This window comes from Globicephala melas, chromosome 7, assembly GCF_963455315.2.
Source record: "Globicephala melas chromosome 7, mGloMel1.2, whole genome shotgun sequence".
NCBI lineage: Eukaryota > Metazoa > Chordata > Mammalia > Artiodactyla > Delphinidae > Globicephala > Globicephala melas.
Genome location: NC_083320.1, coordinates 109,343,198 through 109,370,360, shown reverse-complemented (window position 1 = coordinate 109,370,360; position 27,163 = coordinate 109,343,198). Strand labels below are relative to the sequence as shown.

General features: G+C 40.9%; 1 protein-coding gene across 7 annotated transcripts in view; it reads left to right on the top strand.

The window, feature by feature from the left end:
- The window catches only part of SAP130 (Sin3A associated protein 130), a 75,483-nt gene that overhangs the window by 23,748 nt on the left and 24,572 nt on the right, over positions 1–27,163 (top strand). For 5 of the 7 annotated variants that reach the window (XM_030840442.2, XM_030840441.2, XM_070046024.1 and 2 more), the window contains 6 exons: positions 721–862; positions 2,826–2,947; positions 7,298–7,600; positions 8,420–8,597; positions 15,173–15,277; positions 26,041–26,399. In XM_030840442.2, the coding sequence (XP_030696302.1) occupies positions 721–862; positions 2,826–2,947; positions 7,298–7,600; positions 8,420–8,597; positions 15,173–15,277; positions 26,041–26,399 (1,209 nt within the window). The remainder of the gene's footprint in view (positions 1–720; positions 863–2,825; positions 2,948–7,297; positions 7,601–8,419; positions 8,598–15,172; positions 15,278–26,040; positions 26,400–27,163) is intronic. The other 2 variants (XM_030840439.2, XM_060302591.1) reach the window with 1 other exon arrangement.

Sequence of the window (27,163 nt, the reverse complement as noted above, 5' to 3'; positions counted from 1 at the left end):
TTCTCCAGCTGCCTCCCTCAGAAAATATCTGGGCCCGGGGGGGTTGCTGCTTACCTTTGGTGTTCAGCGTGCTGCACCTTGGGTAACGTGATGGCATCATCCCAGTCTCTAGTGTTTGCGTGCCTGTCATTGGTATGACTTGGGTCTTTACAGATAGAATTAAATTTGAAAACTGTATGATCATTTTGATTTTGCCATAAAATATTATGCAAAGTCACAGGAAACCCAAAAGACTTTAGAAATTAAGTGATTTTCTAGAGAAGGCCTCCTCATAGATGAGGAACCTAAGACTTGGAAATTAAAATGACCTTCTCATTACTTATTAGCTACATTATTACTGATTAGTTATGGGCCCCTGAAAAGAATCTAAGGTGTTTGCCATTTCTGTATTCAAATTTTTGTTGATTTTTTTAAGTTTTCTCCTTTTAAAAAAAAGGTCTCCAAGAAGCCAGGTCAGGGGAAAAGGATGTAGTTGCTGAAAGTATTAATGTTGAACCCTGCTTTGACAGATAGCAGTGTAAATATATCAGTGTGTTATTGGATTGAAATAATTCAGTTGCACCATAGGTACTCATCTTTTCATTTTTTATTTTGATTAAAACTAAAAATCCAGGCTTCTTATTACTGTTTGCATTCTTAAGATTGTTGCTGGCCAAGAATGTTTTGGCATGCCAGTGAAAGCATATGAGCAGTAATGTAATTGGATTATACTTTTTGTAGCTAAGGTGGTGCCTCAGCAAATCACACATACTTCTCCTCGGATCCAACCCGATTACCCTGCAGAGAGGAGTAGCCTGATTCCCATTTCAGGACATCGAGCCTCTCCAAATCCTGTGGCTATGGAAACCCGAAGTGACAACAGGTAGGAGAGAATGTGCCCCATCGTGTCACGAATTGTTTTGATTTTTCAGTGAAACCAGTTGTCCCACGAATATGGCATGTATTTCTTTATTTTCAGTTTTTCCCCCTGAAAATCTAATACATTGTGTAATTTCTTTAATTGTATGAAACTGTGCTGTATTTATTCGTTCTCCTTTTGATGAATGTTCTAGTATCTTTTTTTTGACTTGTGTACTTCTCTTTTTAATTTATTTTGAGCCATTTTGAGTGTAAGGGTGGCAGCATCATGACCTCTTATCCCCTAAGTATTTCCATTTTCATCTCTAGAGAACAAAGCTGTTCTTACTTAACCACAGTATGGGGAACTGAAACGATCCTTTAGCTTTCCATTCTCTTTCATACATTGACATTTTTGAAGAGTATAGATAGGCCGTTGTTTTTGCAGAATATTCTTCAATTTGGGCTTGTCGGATTGTTCCTCGGAGTTAGATTCAGGCTGTGCATTTTTGAAGTGAATACCATTAGGTGATATGTTCTCACTGTTACTACATCAGAGAGCTCATGCTCACCCTTTGTCCCATTAATAGTTATCTCAATATTAATTACTTAATGAAGGTGATGCCAGATTTTTCTACTGTAAAGGTGTACTTTTCTTTTTTGTAAATAACTAATTTGTGTGGAAATACCTTGAGACTATAAGTGTCCTTATAAGCTTTCACTCCGTAGTTTTGCTTCTATTGATGATTCCTGGCTGAATCAGTTGATGGTTGCAATATGATGGTTGCAAGATAGTGACTTGTTCGATCATTTCGTTGATATTTATCAGTTGACATTCTGATGTAAAGAAAGTTCATCTATCCCCATTTATTTATTTTTCTGTGTATTTTATTTTTGAACATCTGCATGGGCTCGTGGATTTGGTTTTATTTATTCATAATTATAATCCATTACTGTCATCTATTTCGAGGCTCAGATTGTCTCCAGGTTCGTCCTTGGGAGCCCCTTCAGACTAGTTCCTGGGTTTTGCTATGTCCTGGTCATTCTAGCCCTTCCTTACTTCTCACCACATTAAGATACTTGAAACTCTTCGTGAACTTGGTCCCTCTGAGCCCTGGAATCTGCCATTTCTCCAAGGAGCCCTGGTTCCTTTGCATCATTTAGAAACTAAGATCTAGCCATTAGCTCTGTTTGTTGTTACTGGATTGTCACTACTTCTAGGCCCTTTCAGCAGGCAGAGAGGTAGGAAGTATGTAACATTTTAAAAACTAAGTACATTCTGGTATCTCTGGTCTAGCTCCATTACCTCCCCCATTCCGTATTTGTATCTCCCTTCTCCCACCCCACAGTGAGAACCTGGTGGAGTGCACATGAAGTAATTTCAGAATTGGATCATTTTTAAATATTCTTGTTTGATTATTGTGGCGTGTAGAAATGCTTATTAGTTTTTTTCTTTTCTTTTTTTACCAAAGTACAGTTGATTTACAATGTTGTTGTTAGTTTCCGGTATACATCAAAGTGATTCAGTTTTTTATATATATATATATATATGCGATACAGTAGGATCTTGTTGTTTATCTATTCTATGTATAGTAGTTTGTGTCTGCTAATCGCAGACTCCTAATTTATCCCTTCCCGCCTCTTTCCTCTTTGGTAACCACAAGTTTGTTTTCTATGTCCGTGAGTCTGTTTCTGTTTTGTAAATAAGTTCATTTGTGTCATATTTTCAGTTCCACCTGTAAGTGACATCATATGGTATTTGTCTTTCTCTCTCTGACTTACTTTACTTAGTATGATCATCTCTAGGTCCATCTGTGTTAAAATATTACTCTCTCTAGGTCTGTATCCGTTGATATAATTGTTTGGGATGCAATTTAGGAAATGTTAGTATGGCAGTTAAAAGTAAAAAGAGTTTGCAGGGGATAGGATCATTTGAAGGGAAAGAAGAAAAACCATTTTGGTTCATATTATCTGTGTTCCATCTATAGACCATCTGTTCCTGTTCAGTTCCAGTACTTTCTGCCAACGTACCCACCTTCTGCATACCCACTGGCTGCTCACACCTACACCCCGATCACCAGCTCTGTGTCCACCATTCGACAGTATCCAGGTATGAGCCCCACTGTTAAGATGACTTTTAACATTTTAATTTTTGCATGCAATGAGATAGAAATCGATCAGTGAATATTTCTAGTGTGGATTTAATTACTCTAGCTTTTATTTTCAGATTCAGATCAGGCTGAAATCTGAAGCTTTAAGGTTGTAAATCACCACCCCTGAAATCTAAAAAGTTGTTACTTTCAGTGATAGTAGCATGATTTTATCCCACCCTGAGGATAATTATGTTAACAGTTTTTGTTATCCCTTAAAATGGAAGTGCAGTTAAAAACGAATAAAGCTGTACTCTTACGGGGCTTCTGTTGTTTTGTGGGATATTTGTTGTGTTTTTAATGTTCGTCCAGTTGTGCTCAAAATTCACTATCCAGTCCGGTAAATAGTGTTCTTTTTGCCAATCCAGACTAAACAATGCTACTTAAACCTCAGGGTTTGTATAGTCTTTTCCTGTGAGACCCTCAGCTCACTTCAGGCATAAGAAAGCCAGGTTGTCAGATTGTGGCCATTGCCTGTCTGCTGTGCCGTCCAGGACTGCAGCTGCGCCCACATGTGGCCATTGAGCATTTAAAGGGGATCCGGCACAAATGAAGAACTGAATTTTTTGTTTTACTTAATTAAAATGAGAGAAATTTCAAATATGTTTGGTGCAACTTAGTGATATGCAACTACTTTTTTCAAAATTGTAGATTTTATGAAATCAAAATACAAATCGAATATTTCTGAAATTTAGTCTCTGAATTGAGATGTGTTTTAAGAGTAAAATGTACCCTGAATTTTGAAGACATAATATGGAAAAGAGAATGTAAATTATGTTATTAATAACTTTTATAGTGATTATATTTTGAAATGATAATTTTTGGATATATTGAGTTAAGCAAGATATGTCATTAAAATTAATTTGGCCTGCGTTTTTTTGTGTGTGTGTGTGGTACGCGGGCCTCTCACTGTTGTGGCCTCTCCCGTTGTGGAGCACAGGCTCCGGACGCGCAGGCTCAGCGGCCATGGCTCACGGGCCCAGCCGCTCCGTGGCCTGTGGGATCTTCCCAGACCAGGGCACGAACCCGCGTCCCCTGCGTCGTCACTGCGCCACCAGGGAAGCCCTGGCCTGCGTTTTAGTTTATTAATGTGGCTACTGGAAAATCTAAAATTGCATGTATGACTTATATTTTCATTAGGACAGTGCTAGTCTAAAACTTTCAAACACTGAGGGTTTTTTTTAATATATATATAAATTTATTTATTTTATTTATTTATTTTTGGCTGTGTTGGGTCTTCGTTGCTGTGTGCAGGCTTTCTCTAGTTGTGGTGAGCAGGGCTACTCTTCATTGAGCTGCGCAGGCTTTTCCTTGCAGCAGCTTCTCGTTGTGGAGCACAGGCTCTAGGTGCTCGGGCTTCAGTAGTTGTGGCTCTTGGGCTCTAGAGTGCAAGCTCAGTAGTTGTGGCGCACGGGCCTAGTTGCTCCGCGGCATGTAGGATCTTCCCGGAACAGGGCTTGAACCCATGTCCCCTGCATTGGCAGATTCTTAACCGCTGCGCCACCAGGCAAGTCCCAATACTGAGGTTTAAATAGCTTTGAAAATAGGTTCCTCCATCTCTACATTGTTCTATGTGTGTGTTTTGATTTTTTTTTTTTTTTTGCGGGGTGGGGGGTGTTTGTTTTTCAAAACTTTCTTTTTAAAGGAACTTCATAACAGTGTTTTTTTATTAACAATCTTATAAAGTAGAATAATGTTTAATTGATTGTTGCCAAAAGTAGGATGCAAAAAGTATCATAGAAGCATGTTGACAATTAGGAAGTAAATTTCACGTGTGTGTGTGTTACACTAACTGCTGAAAATTCTTAAGTCTCTTTATCAGTAACAGCACTTGCCTTCAGGTTCTCTCCTTCATCTACTACCTTGAATTCTATAACAGTGAAGTTCTATAACAGAACTCTATAACATGATTCTATAACAGAACTTCTATAACAGTGCAGTCATTTTGCTTTTATGGAGAAGGTCATTCATGACCACTGTGTATTTCTCTGAATGCTAGCCAGCTGAAAAGGGCACGCAGAGTCTCTCTTGACCTAGAATCAACTATGCAGACACTATCATTCTATATAAACCTTTATTGTAAAAATCCATCATAAGAGCACTGTCTGAAGTGTTGGGGATCCTGCCAGTCGTCTGTTTCTCTACATTATTCTTCTTTCATCACTGCTGTAGCCCTGATAGATACTAACACAGAAAAATGAATAGTACGTTCAATACTTTATTTCTTCCAGGATCAAACTGTCATTGTTGGTGCAGATGAGAGGTAATATATTATTTCTCAGACATGTGAATCTAAACATGGGTGGACACAAATGAAAAAATGATTTAGTAACCAGCTTACAGTATCCTATTGAATATTTATTGAAACCCTACTTTTTTGTAAGGTCCTGTGTAAGGCTCCTATGCTAGGCTCTATTTTTAAAGTTGACTTTTAAACAGCTTTCAACAAGCTTAGAGTCTAGTAGGAAGATTAGACATGAAGAGATATTATAATATGCTAAATCTTAAAAGAGGGGCTTGAGCAAAGCCATGCTGCTTCTGAGGTAAGAGGTTATGTCTACTTGAGAAGGTAGGGTTGGAGGTCAGGAGTGATTTCCTGAAGGAAGTGACATTTGGAAAGCATCTTTCAGAAAGTATAGGGCAGAGCCGTAGTGGGTTTGGAGAAAAGCACATTTCTGTCTGTGAATAAAGTATTAGCTAGAGTATGTGGTCAGAGCAGAGTGGCTTGGTTTGGGCAGGAACATAGTGTGAGTGAGAACACAAAGTGTGAAATAAGATTGGATCTTAAAAAGGCTTGGAGTGGTGACTAGACTGCAGGTTCAACAGCAGGCAAATGACCAAAAACTGTTATTTAACAGAAATAGCACAGATACACTTCTCAGGAAGAAGCTATAATGCTCTGGAAATTGTGTATGTATATATTTTACAAAGGAAGAATTACAATATAGCCATGACTATAAATTTACACGTAGTAACTTTTCACTATACTTTTCTTATGCATAATAATAATTTAAACCTTTATCTCTATGGTTAAAAAACATTTTCAGTTAGATTATTTTTTAAAAATTGAGGTGTAATTGACATATATTAGTTTCACATGTACAGCCTAATGATTCAATGTTTATATATATTGCAAAATAATCACCACAAGTCTAGTTAACATCTGTCACCGTCCAGTTAAAGATTGTTTTTCTTGTGATGAGAACTTTTAAGATCTACTCTCTTAGCAACTTCCAAATATACAATACAGTATTGCTAACTATAGTCGTCATGCTGTACATTACGTCCCCATGACTTATTTATCTTATAACTGGAAGTTTGTACCTTTTGGCCACCTTTACCCATTTCGCCCACTCTCCACCCCTGCCTATGGCACCCACCAGTCTGTTCTTTGTGTCCAAGAGCTTGGTTTATTTTTGTTTTCTGCATTTTAGATTCCATATATAAGTGAGATCATATGGTATTTGTCATTCTCTTTGTGCCTTATTTCACTAAGCGTAATACCCTTTAGGTCCATCCGTGTTGTCACAAATGGCAGTATTTCGGGTTTTTCTTTTTTAATGGCTGAGTAATATTCCATTATGTGTGTATGGATATGCATACCATATCTTTTTTATCCATTCATCCACTAATGGACACAGATTGTTTCCATATCTTGGCTATTCTAAATAATGCTGCAGTGGACATGGGGATACGTATATCTTTTTCCAGATTGTTTTGATGACGGAGAAGAAAAGTCTTTTGTTTGTTTGTTTTCTTTCCACAAACAGTGAGAAATCCCTTCTTTTTTTTGTCGCTTCCTGGGAATGTTTTTGTTTTCAGTTTTGTTTGTTTGTTTGTTTTTAATATACACAGATGATATGTTTGCCTGATAGATAAAAGGACAAGTTACTTCTCTCTTCAGTGCATATTTTGGAACTTAAAATCCGCAGCTACTGTATTTCAGAAGTGCCTGTGATAGTGGTTCTATCAATTAAAGCAAACATTCTTGACCTGGAGGCATGGATGTATCTCAGAAGTTTTATATTAATTACTTACATAGTTGCCTGGCTCACATTTGGCTTTTAATAAATGATTGCTTTTTTCTCGTTTTAATGCTATTTCTAGCAATCTGCAGAGATCGTATCAAATTGGTGCAAGTAGTGGGGGGGGAGCCTCAACGTATAGAGTTTACGTAGCACTTTTTTTTTTTTAACTGAGAGTTTAGATCTTGAACAGTGGAAAAATTGTTTTGATTTGAGTGTTTTTCTCCTTATGTGGACTGTGCCAATCAAAGCTAACATTTTTGTCACTTTTTGCCTCATTTTTAGTTTCAGCTCAGGCTCCAAACTCTGCCATCACGGCTCAGACTGGAGTCGGGGTGGCGTCCACAGTCCACCTGAACCCCATGCAGTTGATGACAGTGGATGCATCCCACGCTCGACATATCCAAGGGATCCAGCCAGCCCCCATCAGTACACAGGGCATCCAGCCAGCTCCCATTGGGACCCCAGGGATCCAGCCAGCCCCCATAGGCACACAGGGCATTCACTCAGCAACCCCAATCAGCACCCAAGGACTTCAGCCTGCACCAATAGGGACCCAGCAGCCTCAGCCTGAAGGAAAGACTTCAGGTAATTTTAATTTTTTACGTGGAAGTTGGTGTGGAGGGAAAAGGTACACAGGGTTTGAATCATGGTTCTGCCACTTGCTGGCTTTGTGGTCTCAGGTAAGCTCGCTAGGCCTTAATTTTCTCTCTGTAACATGAGTTGCTTAGAACTTACCTGTCAGGGTCTTTGTAAGCATTAGAAACTACGTACATAAACAGCCTAACGTGCGCTTGCACATGGGGAGAAGCGTTCTAAAAGAGCTCTTAGTTGAGGGAGTACATTCACCTTATAAGACTAGTGTTCTCATTCCATTTCAAGATTTTCTTTTTCTTTTTTACCTTTTGGTCGTGCTGCGTGGCTTGCGGGATCTTAGTTCCCCGACCAGGGATTGAACCTGGGCCCTGGCAGTGGAAGTGCGGAGTCCTAAGCACTGGACCCCCAGGAAATTCCCTAAGATTTTTTTTGGAGTTGTTTGTAAAGCTGTAAAGATAGACTGTAATGTTGGTACCATTATTAGGAATTGAGAGGTGGTGGTATTTCACCAAAAAACTGTAGCAGAACATTTCTTGCAGTATACTATATACTTTATGTATCTCATCTCACTTATTAGTAATTATGATTGTAGAGCAAAGAAAAGACGTTCTTAATCGTGCATCAGTAGACTTTGTAACCTCCCCAGTTTGCCATCTGCTTTTGTCCTTATCCCTCATCTTCTTGAAATTGGACAGTCCTAACATGGATACTCTTGATTGTGGTGGTCTGATCGTTGTTTTTTGTCTTACGTGACATTTTAGTGATGTTACTTCCGTTTCCTTCTCTTCATTGCTCTTTCCTGTCCTCCAGCAGTGGTGTTGGCAGATGGAGCCACAATTGTAGCCAACCCTCTTAGCAACCCGTTCAGTGCTGCTCCAGCAGCAACAACTGTGGTGCAGACTCACAGCCAGAGTGCGAGCACCAACGCTCCAGCCCAGGGCTCGTCCCCACGGCCAAGTATACTCCGGAAGAAACCTGCCACAGATGGGTGAGTAGATCCAGAAGTGCCAAAGGACACCGCTAATTCTGGAGGTAATTGGTGTAAACAGTAGGCAGTAATCCAGTGCTGATAGCAAACTCAATTTCCTCCAAAATAACTTGACCGCCGGGTTATTCAGTAGAGCCTTGCCAAGCTCAGACTGCAGGATGGTAAGAATCCAGGAGTCAGTTGGGTGTCAATTTGTAAGCATGTGTTGCATATTACGTACTTTTAGGAGTTCTCTCTGGTTCTGAGAGTTTAACCCTAGAACCCCTAAAGTAGCTTGAAGTGAACTCTTCAGGCTTGTCTAGCTAGGCACAGTAATGTGTGCTGTGTATTTTTCCTCATCGTCCTAAATGAATTGTTGCTCGGGGCAGGCAGTCTCCCAAGTGTATTAAGGGTCATATTTAGTAGCAAATAGTGTTCTGTGTTGTCATATAAGCTTCTGAGTTGGTGGGTCATAGGTGGGAAGGTATGTGCTCTGCCATAACAGAGACCAGAGTCTCTGTCTTAATACTAAGTCAGTCCATGACACAGTAACCGTATTAATGAAAACACAAGGCAGAGCTTGTAGTTAAGATGGCAGATTGAGTATGCACTTCTAAATTTCTCTTCCTCTCAAAACCCTACAGAACTTATAGTAAGAGGCTTTTTAAAAAGACTGTAGGGGGGCTTCCCTGGTGGCGCAGTGGTTGAGAGTCCGCCTGCCGATGCAGGGGACACGGGTTCGTGCCCCGGTCCGGGAGGATCCCACATGCCTTGGAGTGGCTGGGCCCGTGAGCCTGTGCGTCCAGAGCCTGTGCTCCGTGACGGGAGAGGCCACAACAGTAAGAGGCCTGCGTACCACAAAAAGAAAAAAAAAAGACTGTAGGGAATTTCCTGGTGGTCCAGTGGTTAGGACGCCACGCTTTCACTGCCAAGGGCGCACGTTCCATCTCTGGTTGGGGAACTAAGATCCCACAAGCCACACAGTATGGCCAAAAATAAGTAAGTGGGTAAGTAAATAAATAAATATTTTTTTAAAAAAAGATTATAAACACACAGAGGTGGGGAGAATAGGAGAAGACACAACAGCAACAAGTCTTTGAAGCTGGAAAGCAAATAGGCAAGTGCTCACTCGCTCCCTTAGCCGTGAAAAAGGTGAACGGTAAGTCTGCAGAGAAGAGCGCTGAGAACCATCCTTGTTTAAATTGTGAATCTTCAAAAGGACCAGGAGCGGGAAGAACTGGGGGTATCCACCTGGATTAGCCAGCACAGTGAAGGGCATGGTGCTGTACCAAAAACGGATTAGGGGACCAAGCCTGTGTGGAGTGCTGAGACTTCTCCCTCGTGGCTGACACGACCCTGGCAGCTGAATTTAACTCTGTTGACAGAAAGTGAGAAGACGACTGTACTCTGCTTCTAGGGTCCGTTCCAGCCCGAGGGGAAAGAGCTAAGGATACCAACAGTAGGGGTTTAAGGACACTAAGGACAGGGCTCCGATTGCCCTTAAAGTAAACAAGCCCCGCCACAAGCTCAGAGCTTCCAACCGGCTTTTTAGTCCCCCCACTCCTCCTCATGAGCGTGCAGCCAAGCATGTCAGGTATCTGAGGGTTCTTCTAACAATGCAAGATAGAAGCCCCAGCGAACACACTGAAAAAAGCAGCTCGGAAGATGCAGAGGCTAGGCAAGGGGAATAAAACTAAAAACAAAACATAAGAACACATGAACAGAGACAGACACTGTCAGTACCGTCTTCAAAGGACAAATGAAAACTGCATCCATGAAACAGGAAGGCCGTGCTCCACAGAAGGAACATTCCGAGAACAAGAATGTGTCCAGAAATCAAAAACTCAGTAGAAAACTTGAAAAGTAAAATTGAGGAAATCTCTCAAAAGTAGAGCAAAAAGACAAAGAGATAGAGAATAGGAGAGAAAAGACCCAAAATTTAAAGAACCAGTTCAGGAGATCCTGCCTCCAAGTGATGGGGTTTCAGCAAGACAGATCAGAGAAGAGAAGAGGACGACTTAGAAATAATTCATAGAAAATCACCAAAACCGAAGGGTAGGAGTTTCCTATTTTAACGAACCATGAAATGCTTGGCACAGTAGATGGCAATGGATACAAACCGGCACCACGGTAAAATATTTTGAAATTTCACAGCACTGGACAAAATGAGATCTGGCCCTTCTCCCATGCTTAGTCACCTCCAAAGTCCCTTCTGCTGTGCCCTCTGAGATCGTCCGTCATCATCTCAGTCCCCTGTGGCCTGACCTCTTCTCTGAGCATGGCTTCTTGCTTTAATTGGAACCTGGCTCTTCTTCGGGGTCTCGACTTCCTCGACTCTCCCCAGGGTGGTGGCTGTCTCTCCCTCCCCATTCCATCCTGTCACTGGGCCTGGAGGTGGGGTGGCTGTCCTCTTTGGGCCTCACTGCCACTTTCAGGCCCATCCTTCTCAACAGTGGACATGCTTCCTGGCCTGTATTTAGATTTCATAAAATTTGCAATTGAAAAAGTAGTTTCACATAGCCAGGTTAATCCAGACACACTGAAAAGTTTTCCAGTAACTGAATCAAGTACCAGTTTTTAAATTCAAATTAGTTTAAATGAAATATTGTTAAAAATCATGCTCATCAGTTGCACTTGTCACCTTTCAAGTGCTTAGTAGCCCCATGTGGCTGGTGGCTACCTTGTGGGACAGATTCAGGTTTGATTTGGGGTCTGTGTTTGTCCTTCAGAAGGTACATAGTGTCTGGCTGTGTCATACCATCTTCAACTTTAATGTAAACAGAAATGATTTCCCAGCTCTCTGGCCTCTCAGTTGCTTGAATGCATCCTCTGCATCCGCCCTCCCTCAGCAGGGCACACGCATGAGCGCTAGCACTCCACGGCACAAAAGTTCAGCAGCTTTTTCTGTACCCTAGGGTCCCACAGCCCGCCTCTCTTTCCACGTCCCTGGCAGCGACTCCCAGCAAGACCCAGTTGGGAGCCTTCAGTCTATTGGTCCTTACCACCCTTTCACTTTTCCTCACTGCCTTTCCTGGCCTCTTTGTCTGCCCTCCCTGGTTCAGAGTCTGGTGCGTTGCAGTCATTTCCTTGCGTGCAGCCTCAGCTTCCCTGTCGTCCTCTTCACTTTGTCAAAGTCAGAGTTAAAATCCAGCGTTCTGCTTAATTTGTGTTGTGCCGCTTGCCTGTGTGCAGCAGAGTGTTGCCTCGTCCGCCTTAACCTCACACACCTCCCCTGGGATCTCCCAGCGGACCAGCACAGTCTGCTTTCCTTGGCCATTCCTCCAGACACCCGTGTACCTCTGCTCCTTTCCAGACTTCCACGCCTCCTCTCCTACGTTCACTTGTAGCTAATGAATGTGCCCACCTACTTTTCTCTTTCTGCTACGTTCTTGAGAAAATGGAAACACACAGAAGAGAAGTTCACAAGCTAGCTGTCACATGCTTGCCTGCCTGCCTCTGTCTCCAGCTCCGCCTCCATCTCTCAGTGGTGGGCTCATCACTCAGAGCTGAGCTCTCAGGGCGTCTCTCCAGAGCGCCTGACTGCCGCCCGTCTCACCTCCGTGAGAACTGCTCCAGCTCTTGTGCCTCTCTCCTCCGTCAGTTTTTTCTTGTTAGTGGATCCTTCACATAAACAAGTATAAACTTGTTATCATTTCTTCCACTTTGCTCCACTCTCTGCCCCATTTTTTTGCTCCTGTTTGCAATGAAAATGAAGGTGTTGTCTCTGTTTGCTAGCCCCACTTCTTCCAGTCTCTCTTTCTTTCAGCACTTTCACTGAAGTATAGAAAACTGCACAGATAATGTATGTACAGTGTAATGAGTCAGCACAAACGTATAACTGCTGTATCGGTTAAGAAACAGGACATTACCAGCACTTTCTCCCAAAGATTACTAACCAGTTTTTCTTTTTTTTTTTTTTCAGTTTTTCTTTTTACCCTATGGATTTGTTTTGCCTCTTTTGAGCTCCCATAGAATCATATACATTTTTTGTGTGAGTCCATCTTCTTTCACTTGATTTTGGGAGATTGATCCATGTTAGTGCATATAATTGTAACTTTTTTTATGGTTATATAAAATGCTCTTGTCTGAGAAGACCATAGTTTAACCATGGATATTTGGGTTATTTCCAGTTTAGGGCCATAATGTTACCCCGAACATCTCTGTGCATCACCTTTGATGCATCCATAAATGCAGTGCTGTTATGTACCTCGGAGGGGATTTGCTGGGCTGTGGGCTGTGCTCATTTTCAGCTCCAGCAGGTAACGCCAGCAGTTTGTCCAGGTGTTTGTACCCATTTACACTCTCACCAGCAGTGGGGTCCTTGCCTTCATCATCATCGACGCTTGTTATTTGGCACTCTTTTTTAAGTTTGGTCATTCTGTGGGTTTATAGTAGTGTATCTCTTTAGGGGTTTGGAGGGCTTGTTTGTACTGAGGAATGGGGGATTGAGTGGTCTTGCTTTTTTGTTTATTTCTTACTTTTTATTGTGGAAGGTTTAAACATAATACAGATTTGAACATCTGAATTTATACCCATCATTCAACTTCAGTTATTAACTTATCAGTTCATGTTTTATCTGTATGCCTTTCCACCACTTTCCACCATATTATTTTGAAGCAAATCATAGGGAACACATCATTTTGTTTGTATATATTCGTATATATTTCAGCATGTGTTTATTGAAATACATACTTTAAAAAGTGTTATAACCCCATAATGTTATCAAATATTTAGTCATTGTTCAAACTTCCAGTGATCTCAAATGTCACAATTTTGTTTTGTTATATTATTTATTTGAGTCTGTATTCTGATAAGGTACACACATTACGATTGGTCGATATGTCTATTAAGACTCTTCTAATATATGTTACCTCCATTTCTTTTTTCCTTGCACTTTGTCTGTTGAAGAAACTTGGTCTTCTGTCCTGTAGAGTTTTCCTCTCCCCTCCCAACTCTCTCCCTGAATTTGTCGATTGCATCCCCATTCTGTTAGTTCCCTAGGGCTGCTATAACAAATTACCACAAGTTTGGTGGCTTAAAACAACAAAAGTTTATTCTCACAGTTCTGATGACTAGAAGTCTGAAATCAACACGTCGGCAGGGTTGGTTCCTTCTGAACACTCTCAGGGAGGATCCACGCCGTGCCCTTCTTCCAGCTTCTGGTGGCTCTTGGCGGTCCTTTGTGTTGCTTGGCCTGTGGATGCACCACTCCAACCTCTGCTTCCATATCCACATGGCCTTCCCTCTGTGTCTGTGTGTCTCAAATCTCCCTCTCCTTTCTGTTGAAAGGATACCGATCATTGGATTTAGGACCTGCCCTATGTCTAGAATGATCTTATCTACTTAATTACGTTGGCAAAGACCCTATTTTTTTTACATTCGCGAGTAGCAGGGGTTAGGACTCGGATGGGTCATATTAGGGAACACAATCCAACCCCCTGCCCCCATTGTCTGGTTTCACTTGTTATTCTCTCCTCCACATTTTCTCTAAGTTGTTACTTGAATCTAAAGGCTTGGTGAACTTCACTTTTTCTCCTCTTTTGGCAAGACTCCTTCCTAAGTTGGTGGTTTAGTCTTTTTATCAGGAGAAGTATGCTGTGTGGAAGTCAACCTTTTTGAGATGTTAGCAGTCTTAGGATCAGTGTCTGGATCCATTCACAGTTAGGCATTGCAAAGTGGTATGTTCTAGCTGTTTCGTCTCAGACGGACTCTTCTAGCATTTGCTTGCACCCCTCCGCCAAAACTAAATGTGTCAAGATCACTTATGACTTCCACATTGCTAAGCTCCAGTAGTTAGTGGTCAGTCGGAGCCACGTGTGGCCTGTCTGCTGCGTGACACAGTTGATCACTAGCTACCTTGATCAACTGTTTTCACTCAGTTCCTCAGGTCAATATAAATGCATAGGTACAATAATGATTGTAACTGCTAAACAGATTTAAATGTTATTTTATTTTTAAATTTTTTTATTATTTATTTATGTTTTATATATTTATTTTTTTTGGCTGCGTTGGGTCTTCATTGCTGCGTGTGGACTTTCTCTAGTGGTGAGGGGGGCTACTCTTCATTGCGGTGTGCGGCCCTCTCATCGCGGTGACTTCTCGTTGCGGAGCACAGGCTCTAGGTGCGAGGGCGTCAGTAGTTGCGGCGTGTGGGCTCAGTAGTTGTGGCTCGTGGGCTCTAGAGCAGACTCAGTACTTGTGGCACATGGGCTTAGTTGCTCTGCGGCATCGGGGATTGAACCCGTGTCCCCTGCATTGGCAGGCGGATTCTTAACCACTGCACCACCAGGGAAGTCCCTAAATTTTAATATTAAGTACAAAGAAGATATGTAGGTAGAAGGTAGAAGAAGCAGGTAAAAGAGTCGCAATGGTTGCTTCCTGAAGAGAGACAGGCAGGAAGTGGGGAGGCAGGGGGAAGGGATCTGCTGTATGTTATTAAAATCGTTTTAGTACTATTTGGTTTTTTAAATAATCTGCCTTCATTACTTTGGTAAAATTTGAAAATCCATTAAAAAATACCTAGCCATAGGTACACTTAGCAAATGTGTCGTTCTTATCCTTTAATGCCGTCTGGGTTTGTCTCTTTACTCTTTCAGAATGGCAGTTCGGAAAACCCTCATTCCTCCTCAGCCTCCTGAAGTGGCTAGCCCTCGAGTGGAGAGCTCTATGCGGAGTACGTCTGGGTCACCTAGGCCTGCAGGGTGAGCACATCATTGAGGACAGAAAAGTCTAATACATGTCGCAGACTTCACATCATTTGCCTCTAAAAAGAACCACTAGTGTGTGCATCTGAAAGAACCATTTTCTAGCTATGAGATCTGGACACGTTTCTCAGCCTCTCTGACCGTTATTTACCTCATTTATGAAGTGGGCATACTTACAGCACCTGCCTCATAGGCTCCTTGTGTACTGAATCCACTTGGAACAGAGCCTGCCTCACAGTAAACACCAGTTATTGTTGCTATCGAAAATGGCATCGTGACACTACTTAATGCATTCCGTTTTCTTTACTCTTTATCTCCTTGATTCTAAAAGTAATCTTTTGGAAAAGAAAATGAGACAATATAAAAATATTTAAGGTATAAAGAGAAAATCGTCCTATTCTCCACCCCCCCTCCAGTCACACTCCCCCAGAGTAATGTTGATTGGTTAAAGTTTTGTTAAGCATCTTTCCACATCTTTTTCTACATACATGTGTAGATAGATCGATAGATTCTTAAAAACAGGATTTTGTTGATTGTTTTATATACTGCATTTTATACTTATATCTGTAATAGCTTACCATGTTAATATATTTATATCTACTTCTTCATAAAACTTCAAAAAAAAATTTATGAATGCCATGTGTGTGCCAAGTATCATTTTAGAATCTGGGGATATAAGAGTGACTGAAAGTGTCCATTCTCCTTAAGCTTACTATCTAGTGAGTGTAGAGAAATAATAAATATGTGAAGAAAAAGAAAACTGTAAATGGAATATAAGTGATGGGAGGAAGGGGTGATGACTTATAGAAAGGCCTCTCTGAGCAGAGGCTTTAAGAGCATGGAGGAATAAGCCACACGCTCCCTGATGTCAGACTGTGTCAGGCAGAGGAAAGAGCAGGGACTAAGACTTTGAGGTAGGAGTATTTGCAGTCACCACTTTGTACATTAGTGCAGGAATGTGCAAATAACCACGTAAACGGAAACTGTGCATGGTTATTTATAACTGTTCTGTGACCTTAAAAACATTTGTGAACGTATCAAAAACTCTCTTAACTGTCAGTTAAAATATATAGGGAAATGAAAAACATAGTAAAACTAAAATTTATTTAGTACACTGTAATTTGAACATCAGAAACGCTGAGAATTAAAGTGTTTTATTTCTTTCTAAAAGCTAATCAAGTGGGAATTCCCTGGCAGTCCAGGGGTTAGGGCTCCACGCTTTCACTGCTGAGGGCCCAGGTTCAAACCCTGGTCGGGAACAAAGATCCCACAAGCTGCGCAGCATAGCCAAAAAAGAATAAATAAATAAAAGCTAATCAAGAGTACAGTTGGCCCTCCGTATCTAAGGGTTCCACATCTCGAGCATCCACAGGTATCCATGGATTTTGGTATCTGCGGGGGTGGGTATTGAGGGACGACTGTAGTTGGAACAATGTTTCCCTTATTCACATTGAATAACTTACGATACAGCGCAAGAGTCCTTCTATGCGTCGGTGAATTGTCATACTCCTTTCTAAGTTTGGGTCTGCCCTGACATTTTATCCTGTCTTTTTTTTCTTTTGGCTGCATTGGGTCTTCATTACTGTGAGCGTGGGCTTCAGTAGTTGTGGCACATGGGCTTAGTTGCTCCACGACGTGTGGGGTCTTCCCAGACCAGGGATCAAACCCGTGTCCCCTGCATTGGCAGGCGGATTTTTTTTTTTTAAGAATTTATTTATTTATTTATTATTTTTTGGCTGTGTTGGGTCTTCGTTGCTGTGCGCAGGCTTTCTCTAGTTGCGGCGAGTGGGGGCTACTCTTCGTTGTGGTGCGCGGGTTTCTCATTACGATGGCTTCTCTCGTTGCGGAGCACGGGCTCTAGGTGTGTGGGCTTCAGTAGCTGTGACACATGGGACTCAGTAGTTGTGGCGCATGGGCTTAGTTGCTCCACGGCCTGTGAGGTCTTGCCGGACCAGGGCTCAAACCCTTGTCCCCTGCATTGGCAGATGGATTCTTAACCACTACTCCATTAGGGAAGTCCGGCAGGCGGATTCTTAACCACTGTGCCACCAGTGAAGTCCCTGTCCTTTGTCTTTTCAGTGTTGTAAATTATTTCCAGAAGTTCCTTTAATGTGAGGTTGTTGCCAGCATCACTTCCAGGGACATCTTTATCCTTTTATCAAACCATCTTCCTTAACTAATCCTTGGAATCTGGGTGCACATTCCACAGCAGCATCTTTATCTGTGCTAGCAGTTTCACCAGATAGCTTACATTAATCAAATTAATGCTGACTATTGAAAAAATGAATCCAGCCTTTATTGGCTGTAAAAGGCTTTGGTTTTTTGGTTTTTTTAATCCTCCCTGTAATTTCCATCTTCTTTCAATGTGGCAGTTAATTCAACATTTTGGTCTGAGTGATTGGGTTGTTGTGGGGTTTTTTTACAGTCTTCAATCCAGAATGGAAGTAAATACTCCGTTTCACTATAGTGGCTTACAGTAAAATGACTTTACCACCTTTTTTATATTCATTGGACTTTCTCAGTGTGGTCCAAGCCATAGCTTCATACAAGCCTAGGTCTCATCCTAAATTATCTTTGCTGTTGCCATTTCCAGATCTTCTAATCACATCCCATTTTACTTCTAGATTTATCACATTTTTTTCTGCATTTTCATCGCTGTTGGCCAGTTCTCTTTCAGTCGTTCATTTTTGTAAAATTTCACCTGGGTTTATCACAAGGAAACTAGACAGCACAACTACACACTTCGCTGTCTGCATGAACTGAGAAGTAGATGTGCAGTAATCAGTCAATGACATACTTCGAAAGAAGTGATGTGCGATGTGCATGTCTGTAAGTTACAGAGTGATTTGTGGACCGAAGAGCTAGTAGAAAAGTTTGCACTTTATGAAGTTACTCACAGTTAATAATTATACTGTAGTAACTGAAATTCGAACAGTGTTGGTGGGGGACTGGGGGAATACAGTTTCACGTATGTATGTGAAAGTCACACGTATCAGTGTTGTGCGAAGTAAGCACTGTCTGCATTTTAGGAATAAACAAGGAGCAGCAAGGGAGAGCAGCCTAGAATGAGGGGCAGGGTTGTACAAAATGGTTCAGAGATAACAATGAGAGCCAGATTACGTATACAGGGCTTTGTGGGCCATTCAAAATCCTTTGGATTTTATTTTGAGTGAGACAGGAGTGCCATCCGAGGGCTAAGGCATAGGAGTGACATGATTTGACTTATTTCTAAAAGGATTGCTCTGGCTGCTGTGCTGACAATGAACTGAAAGAAGACAAGAGTGGAAGCAGTGAGACCAAGTAGGAGATTATAAAACCTTAGACTCTCTTAATGGCTTGGACCCGCATGGAGGTAGTAAAAGTCTTCAGAAGAGTTCAGATTCTCAAAATGTATTGAAGGCACAGCTGTCAGAATTCTCTGAGTGGAGAGAAGGGGAGGAGGCAATGATAGCTACCAGTTTTTGCCTGAGCAACTCCAGATAAGGAATCACCCTTTCTGAAGTGAGAAATAGCAAGGGGGAAATCAGGAGTTTACTTTTAGATATTTTATTTTGAGATATCCAAGTGGTTAAACACACCGAAGCGGAGATGTCACGTGCATAGCTGGGTATATATTTCGGAAGTATATACGATTCTGGAATTGAAGATGGAGGTCCATGCTGCTGATTAAGATTTGGGAATTAAAGCAGGTACTGGCATACCTTGTTTTATGGTGCTTCACAGATACTGCATTTTTTACAAATTGCAGGTTTATGGCAGGCCTACGTCAAGCAACTCTATCAGTGCCTTTTTTTTTTTTCCCAGCATTTGCCCACTTTGTGTCTCTATGTCACATTTTGGTAATTTTCACCGTATTTCAAACTTTTTCATTATTGTTATATCCGCTATAGTGATCTGTAATCAGTGATTTCTGATGTCACTGCTGTGATTCCCTGAAGGCTCAGATGATGGTTAGCTTTTTATAGCAAAAAAGTATTTTTTACAATTAAGGCATGTATATTGTGTTTTTTCAGGCATAATGCTGTTACACACTTAATAGACTACAGTATAGTGTAAACACAACTTTTACATGCACTGAGCAACCAAAAAATTTGTGTGACTCGCTTTATTGCGATATTCATTTTATTGCAGTGGTCTGGAGCCAAGCCTGCATTATCTCTAAGGTATGTTGTATGTGTGCTTTAACACCTTGAGAGTGGAAAAGCTCCCACTGACAGTGAGTATAAATAGAGAAGTGGTACAAGGACCACACCTTAGGACATAACCATCTTTAGAGGTCAGGAAAGTACAAAACCAGAAAAGGAGACTGTATTCCTGTACTGTGTGCTGTTCCCAGATAGGCTGGTGCCATAATTCAGTCCTCAATTAATGAACATTTAAGTTATTTCCATTTATCACTGTAATAAACATTACTACAGTGAATCTCATTATCTATCATTGAGCCTCGTTGCAGACATGTCTCAGGGATAGATTTCCGGAAGCAACATTGATGGGTCAAAGTAAACGTGCAGTTTAAATTCTGATTTCCAATCACTCTACCTTTTTACATGCTTACAAGCTATGTGTTCCCATTTCCTGCACATTCTTGCCAACACCAGATATTAAATTTGCAAACGTAATACACTTATTTTCAGTTGTTTAAGTTTTTTTTTTAAACAAAGTAGCACATGGAGTTATTTTTAAAGTGGTAGAAAAAAAGGAGTTCATGAAGGTGAAGAGCACACTGTGATGTATCAATACAAAAGTTTATCCCTTGTGAGAAAAACGTGCAGAAACTTGGGTGAGGAGGGGCTGTTGTAGACTCTTTCCTGGGCTTAGTATGGTTCAGAGAAGCTGTGGGGTGGGCCCCATACAGGCACCCAGGCTGGCCTTTTTTTGCAGTTGGCAGTCTGTTTCTGTGGCACCTGAAAGAAGAGAGTATTTGGATTGTGAAAAGCAACCAGCTGAAAGAGCAGTTTTCCTACCCTCCCACGCCCAAGGAGTCTCACGTAAATGGCTGTTTCTTGGAATAGCCCAACTCATTTACCGACGAGTAATAACAGAAGGATTGATGGGAAAATAAGTTTAAAAAGTAGGAAAAAAGCAACAAAATATACTAGTTTGTTCACTGAGAACACTCACCAGAAACACATTTACAGGGAACAGATGCAATTTATAACAGAATATTTGACTGTGAATAGAAATTACTTAACAAAATAGCCACCACTTTTATGAAACAGAACACAAGGATGAAATACAAAGACTCCCAAGAATAAATGAGAAAACATAAAGAGATGATACGTGAGTGGACAGAATTCAGTAAAGATCTAGAAGAAACCATCACAGAATGAAGTACAGTTAAAAAACAGTGTAGGCATAGAGGGTGGAAATGAAAAAAGTGAACAAAAATTTTAAAAGAAACAAAACAAAAACCATACAGAACATGCTGTGATACAAGTAAGATCAAACATATACATGTCAACATCTCTGAAATCAATATATAACTTTAAATTGACTGCATGTTAATATCCTATCATTAAATAGTGTATTTTTAAGTTGTTCACAAAATATTGGTGTATTGTATAGTGTTGGCAACTTAGATTCACTGAAATACTGAAATAGACGGGTGTTGTGTAGAGATGGTAGTGGGTAGGTTAGAGGAAGGAGACTTCTCAATACATCTTTCGAAACGTGAATACTAATTCAAAACAAAACATTAAGAAAAGTTGAAATCTTAGAAAACAGTAGATTTAGAAGGTAAATCCAGACGCTAAAAAATAGATATAAAAATTGAATTTTAAAAGAAGTCACATAATACAATACTACAAGGCTACTATTCATGTTTGCTTAGGTTTTCCCTGCCAGCCACTAGTTCATTTCAAACTCTCCACCAAACCTATAGAAAAGCTCTGAATAAAGGTGGACCTATAGATCTCTGTGTCATTTGTTTTTGGTAACATCCCTCCAGTCCGCATTGGTTGCTCTCTAGGCAACCAATATAATGTGGCAACTCTGAACATCAGACTCCCACCCCTCCCCAGGTTTGTTGCTGTTCCTTGTAGTTGTAGTTGTTTCGTGACTTTTCTGAACTAATTCTTTAAAATCTATATCTTTGTCTACTGCAGCCACTGAAATCTACTTGGTTAACTTTGTAGTCAGCTAATGAAAGAACAGATTTTCTTCAATGCCTGGAACCAATAAGTCTCCATGTGTTTGCCAGAGAGCTCTGTGTGTGTCTTGGGTACCCTGTCAACACTTAGGCAGGCAGTTGACAGCTCTGCCTAAGCCCTCTCTTCCTGCTTGCACAGAGCCTCACAGTCAGCCAGAGGGGAGCCTTAGGGCCTTCTCAGTTCTTCCCTGGGCGTGTGCTTAGCCCTGGGTATGCACACAGCCCTACATGTGCGCGTTGCTTCCTAGACTGCCAGAAATATGTCAGAGCTGCAAATCGCCTATGGATAGTTCATTCTCCAGTTTTTCCTTTCACGTTTTTTGGGTAGCTTATTGTTGGCTTCAACTGTTACCATCCTCTCAGTCAGCTGGGAAACTGATCGATTGCCTCTAATATTTTCCAAAAACACACCTTGGGAAAAGGTCGTTTGCACTGACAAAGCTCCAAGTCAAGTCAAATAAGACAGCCTTGCAAATGGGAACAAGCAGACAGGTCATATAATGGTAATTCTTTGGTAAAGAGGGTTTGTAGTGGCTCTGACCCCTCTGGTAGCTGCAAGGCTGCTGGTTTTCACTGTCAGTGTGGGCTGTTGGCTGATAAGTCTACTGTGGAGCTGGAAATGGAAGAATGGAAACAGTGCAAGTTAAAACGCCACAAAGTTTACTGTTCTTACCAAGATTCAGCCTATTTTCTTGAATAGTTTTGCCAGATTGTTGAAAGCCTTTGGTTAATGTCTAGGAGTTCTGAAAAAGTTGTTTCTGACTTTTTTTTTTTTTGCCAGTTTTTTGTTGCTTTTATGAAAGGGAATTTTCAGAGATCCTAAGTCTCATATATTTTTGCTGATGTCTCTGGTTATTTTATCTCTTTTTTTTTTTTTTTCGGTCGTGTTGGGTCTTCGTTGCTGTGCATGGACTTTCTCTCGTTGCAGCGAGTGAGGGCTACTCTTTGTTGCAGTGTACAGGCTTCTCATTGTGGTGGCTTCTCTTGTTGCGGATCACGGGCTCTAGGCACGTGGGCTTCAGTAGTTGGGGCTCACGGGCTCTAGATCGCAGCCTCAATAGTTGTGGTGCACAGGCTTAGTTGCTTTGCAACATATGGGATCTTCCAGACCAGGGCTCGAACCCGTGTCCCCTGCATTGGCAGGCGGATTCTTACTGTGCCACCAGGGAAGCCCTATTTTATCTTTTAATTGTCTTTAATTCCAGAATAATCCTTACCTCTACACCACCCTTATTTTTTAAAATGCTTATCTTGAAATAATTTAAGACTCACAAGAAGTTGGAAAAGTAGTACAGAAATTTCCCATGTACCCTTTTTCCAGCTTCCCCAAATCATTACATCTTACATGACTCTAGTACATTTTTGAAATGAAAAGACTGGCATTGGTACAATACTGTTGACTTAACTACAGACCTCATTAGAATATCACCAATTTTTATAATGTTCTTTTTTTTTCCTTTGGTATATACTACTTTGAAATTTTATCACATGAATAGATTTGTATAACCACTGTTATAATCAGAATATGGAATTGTTTCATTACAACAGAGACATTCCCTCATTTACAGTCACACCCTTCCCCCAACCCTAACTCCTTGCCATTCAGCTGTTCTTCATCACTATAATTTTGTCATTTTGAGAGTTTTATGTAAATGGAATCGCATAATTATATATATAATTATATAGCTTATTTTCACTTGGCATAGTACTTTTGAGAGTCTATGCCAAGTTGTAGCATTGTAGTACTGTTTTGGTTGAGCACTGTTTTATCATATGGATGTAGCACAATCTGTTTAGCTGTTCACTCATTGAAGTAGATTGGGGTTGTTTCTAGTTTGGGGCTATTACATATAAAGCTGCTGTAAACATTCATGTACAGTGCTCTGGGTAGACCACATTTTCCACCCATTTTCATTTCTGTAGGATAAAAATCCCAAGAGTGCAGTTGCTGAGTTGCATTGTACATGTATATTTTTAGTTTTATAAGAAACCTCCAAACTGTTTTCCAGGGTAACTGGACCATTTAAAATTCATACCTGCAACATAGGAGATCCTTTTATTATACAACCCTGCTAAACTCATTTATTAGTGTTAGAAGGTTTTTGTTTGTTTGTTTTTTAATTTTATTTATTTATTTTTGGCTGTGTTGGGTCTTCGTTGCTGCACGCAGGCTTTCTCTAGCTGCGGCGAGCGGGGGCAGCTCCTCATTGCGGTGTGCGGGGTTCTCATTGCGGTGGCTTCTCTTGTTGTGGAGCCAGGCTCTAGGCACGCGGGCTTCAGTAGTTGTGGCATGTGGGCTCAGTCGCTGTGGTTCGTAGGCTCTAGAGCGCAGGCTCAGTAGTTGTGGTGCACGGGCTTAGTTACTCTATGGCATGTGGGATCTTCCCGGCCCAGGGCTCGAGCCTGTGTCCCCTGCACTGGCAGGTGGATTCTCACCCACTGCGCCACCAGGGAAGCCCTAGAAGGTTTTTTGTAGAAATAGTTGCTCCACATTCTTTCCTGCACTTGGTATCATAGGGTATTATATTTTCACCATTCTGATATGTGTGTGGTCGTGTATCATCGAAGCTTTCTTTGCATGTCTCTAAATGGCTAATAGTGTTGAACATTTTCTTGTGTGCTTATTAGCCTTCTGAATATTTTCTTTAGCAAATTGTTCATTATTCATGTGTTGTGCCCATTTTTAATGGGATTATTTGTTTTCTTAGTGTTGAGTTTACAGACTTCTTTATATTTTCTACATATAACTCCTTTATTAGATATGTGTTTTGTTTTCGTTTTTTTAACCATCTTAAGTGTATATTTCAGCGGTATTAAGCATATTCCCAGTGCTGTGCAACCAATCTCCAGATATTTTTCATCTTGCAAAACTGCAGCTGTATACCCGTTTTACAGCAACTCCCCATTGTCTCTCATTTCAACCCCTGGAAACCACCATTCTGCTTTCTTTTTCAGTGAATTTGACTACTCTAGGTAGCACATATAAATGGAGTCCTACAGTATGGTCACCCCTCGGTACCCTCTCGGGGCGTTGGTTCCATGACCTGCGCCCCTGCATGTGTCAAAATCCATGGAAGTTCAAGTCCCTTATATAAAATGGCATAGTATTTTCATGTAACCTACGCATCTCCACATTACTTATAATACCTAATACAATGTAAATGCTGTGTAAATAGTAGCCAGCATGCACCAAGTTCACGTTTTGCTTTTTGGAACTTTCTGGAATTTTTTGTCCCTAAATATTTTCCATTCACTGCTCGTTGAATCTGCAGATGTGGAGCCTGTGGGTATAGAGGGCCGACTGTATTTTTGTGATTGGCTTATTTTACTTCGCATAATATTCTCAGATATATGCAGTATGTGCTTTGCAGATACATTTTTCAGTCTCTGCCTTGTCTTTTCAATCTCCCAAAATGGTCTTTAGCAAAGCAAAAGTTTTTATTTTTTTTATTTTATTTTTTTTGTGGTACACGGACCTCTCACTGATGTGGCCTCTCCCGTTGCGGAGCAGAGGCTCCAGACGCTCAGCCTCAGCGGCCATGGCTCATGGGCCCAGCCGCTCTGCGACATGTGGGATCCTCCCAGACCGGGGCACGAACCCATGTCCCCTGCATCGGCAGGCGGACTCTCAACCACTGCGCCACCAGGGAAGCCCAAAAGTTTTTAATTTTGATGAAGCCAGATTTATCAGTTTTTTGTGCTTTTGGTATCATGTCTAAGAACTCCAGTCATAAAAGTTTTATAGTTTTACATTTTTACGTTTAGATTTGTCATCCTTGTTTAGTTCATTTTTGTATATGGTGTGAGGTTTTGGTCAATATTGAATTTTTTGCCTATATAAGTCCTGTTGCTTGGGGCCTTGAACTTGAGGGGTATTGTCTTGTGTTGCTTTTGATATTCTGAATTTTCAGCAGTAGGATATAAATTTTCAGCGCAGTAATATAAATCAGTAAAGCTTTACAGCTATCAAATGAAATATTTTACTTAAAAAAATGTTTGAGAAGAATTTGTAATGACATCGATGACTTCTTATAAAACTGAAAAAAATAGAATATACATTTTTGAAGACTGTATTTGTAGTTACTTTAGATGTCTGAAGTATTTCTGGTAAAACATACCAGAATGTTGTGGTGACCCTGGTTAGAGGGCTGGGTGTTCGAAGTGGAGGGAAGTTATTCTCAATTTGTATTCTTTTCGATCTTTTCCATGTGCATGAGTTTCCTGTTTTATAAGAAGTAGGTTTACAAATGACATATGAAGTGTGAGTATAGTTGTTATTAAAAAAACCTCCTAAGGCAGCATATGCAATAATGAATTCTTGGAGGGAAAAATACACTAATGTAATGAAAATTGGTTGTCTTTCAGTGATGTGACTTTGATTTCTTTAAAGTGTTCTTCGTTTTCTAAATTAATTTTATTACTGCCTATAAAAACGATGGGGATGGTTCTGAAACTTGAATTCCCTTTAAAAGTTACCCTAAAGTTCAACTTTTAAAATCAAGGAATAGAGTTTTAGTTGTGCTGTGTGTTGTACAAAAAGAATTGGACAAATATTCACCTTCTGAGATGATGCAGGTTAAGGCAACTTTCTGTGTTTGCTTTTGTGTTTCAGTGCCAAACCCAAGTCAGAGATCCACGTATCGATGGCCACTCCAGTCACTGTGTCTATGGAGACCATATCCAATCAAAATAATGATCAGCCCACCGTTGCAGTCCCACCCACCGCTCAGCAGCCTCCACCAGCCATTCCAACTATGATTGCAGCAGCTAGCCCCCCGTCACAACCAGCGGTTGCCCTTCCGACCATTCCTGGAGCAGTTCCCGTCACTCCACCCATCACCACCATTGCCACTGCCCCTCCACCGCCAGTGGCTGTGGGCAGCAGTCTCTCCTCCGTTTTGGGCCCTCCTGTACCTGAGATAAAAGTTAAAGAAGAAGTGGAACCAGTGGACATCATGAGGCCAGTTTCTGGTAAGTTCATTCACAGTATGCTCTTTGCTGGCAGTTGCTTCTTCCCCTTTTCCTAACTCTCCTCAGAGTCCAAACTCTCATGTGACCCTCAGCCAGGAAGTCTGACGCCTTGATGCCCATTTGAAATTTGTATTTCATTAGTTTTTAATAAATAGAAGAAAGCATTGCGCTCCTTTTGAAAACTAAAGCCATATTGCTACCCTTTTCTAGTTAATTTTCTCACCAAAATCTTGAAAAAGATTATTATTTCCCTAAGAATATCTTTGAACATAGCTTCTTGTATTCATTAAGAAAATATTGCCATGGAAAAGGGGTTCACAGTACAATCATAGCTAAGTGCTGATTAGTTTACAGTGTGTTCCCTGCCAATTTTTGTTGCCTTGTGCATGCAGTAAAGTAAGATCTGTGTTGTAGGAAGTAGTCTCTTGATAAATTTATTTGTGATTAGTAAAATCCCAAAACTACCATCACCCCCTCCCTCTTCTCAACTCTAAACTTCTAGTTTGTAAAAGGCAGGTCACTTTAAAGGTTTTCTTTTTGTTTGGTTGGTTTTCTGTTATTTTAATAACTTACGTGTAATCTTATTTTCCTGACTACAAAAGTAACATTCAGTGTATGAAATTTATAAAATACAGAGAAAGCCAAAGTGGAAAACAAGTCAGTTTGTCCCATAGTTACCCAGTATTACCCTCTTAACCATTCGGCATGAAGGCCCCCATCCCCCATGCCGCCTGTTCAGTTATGAGGTGTGGTCATGCTATGTC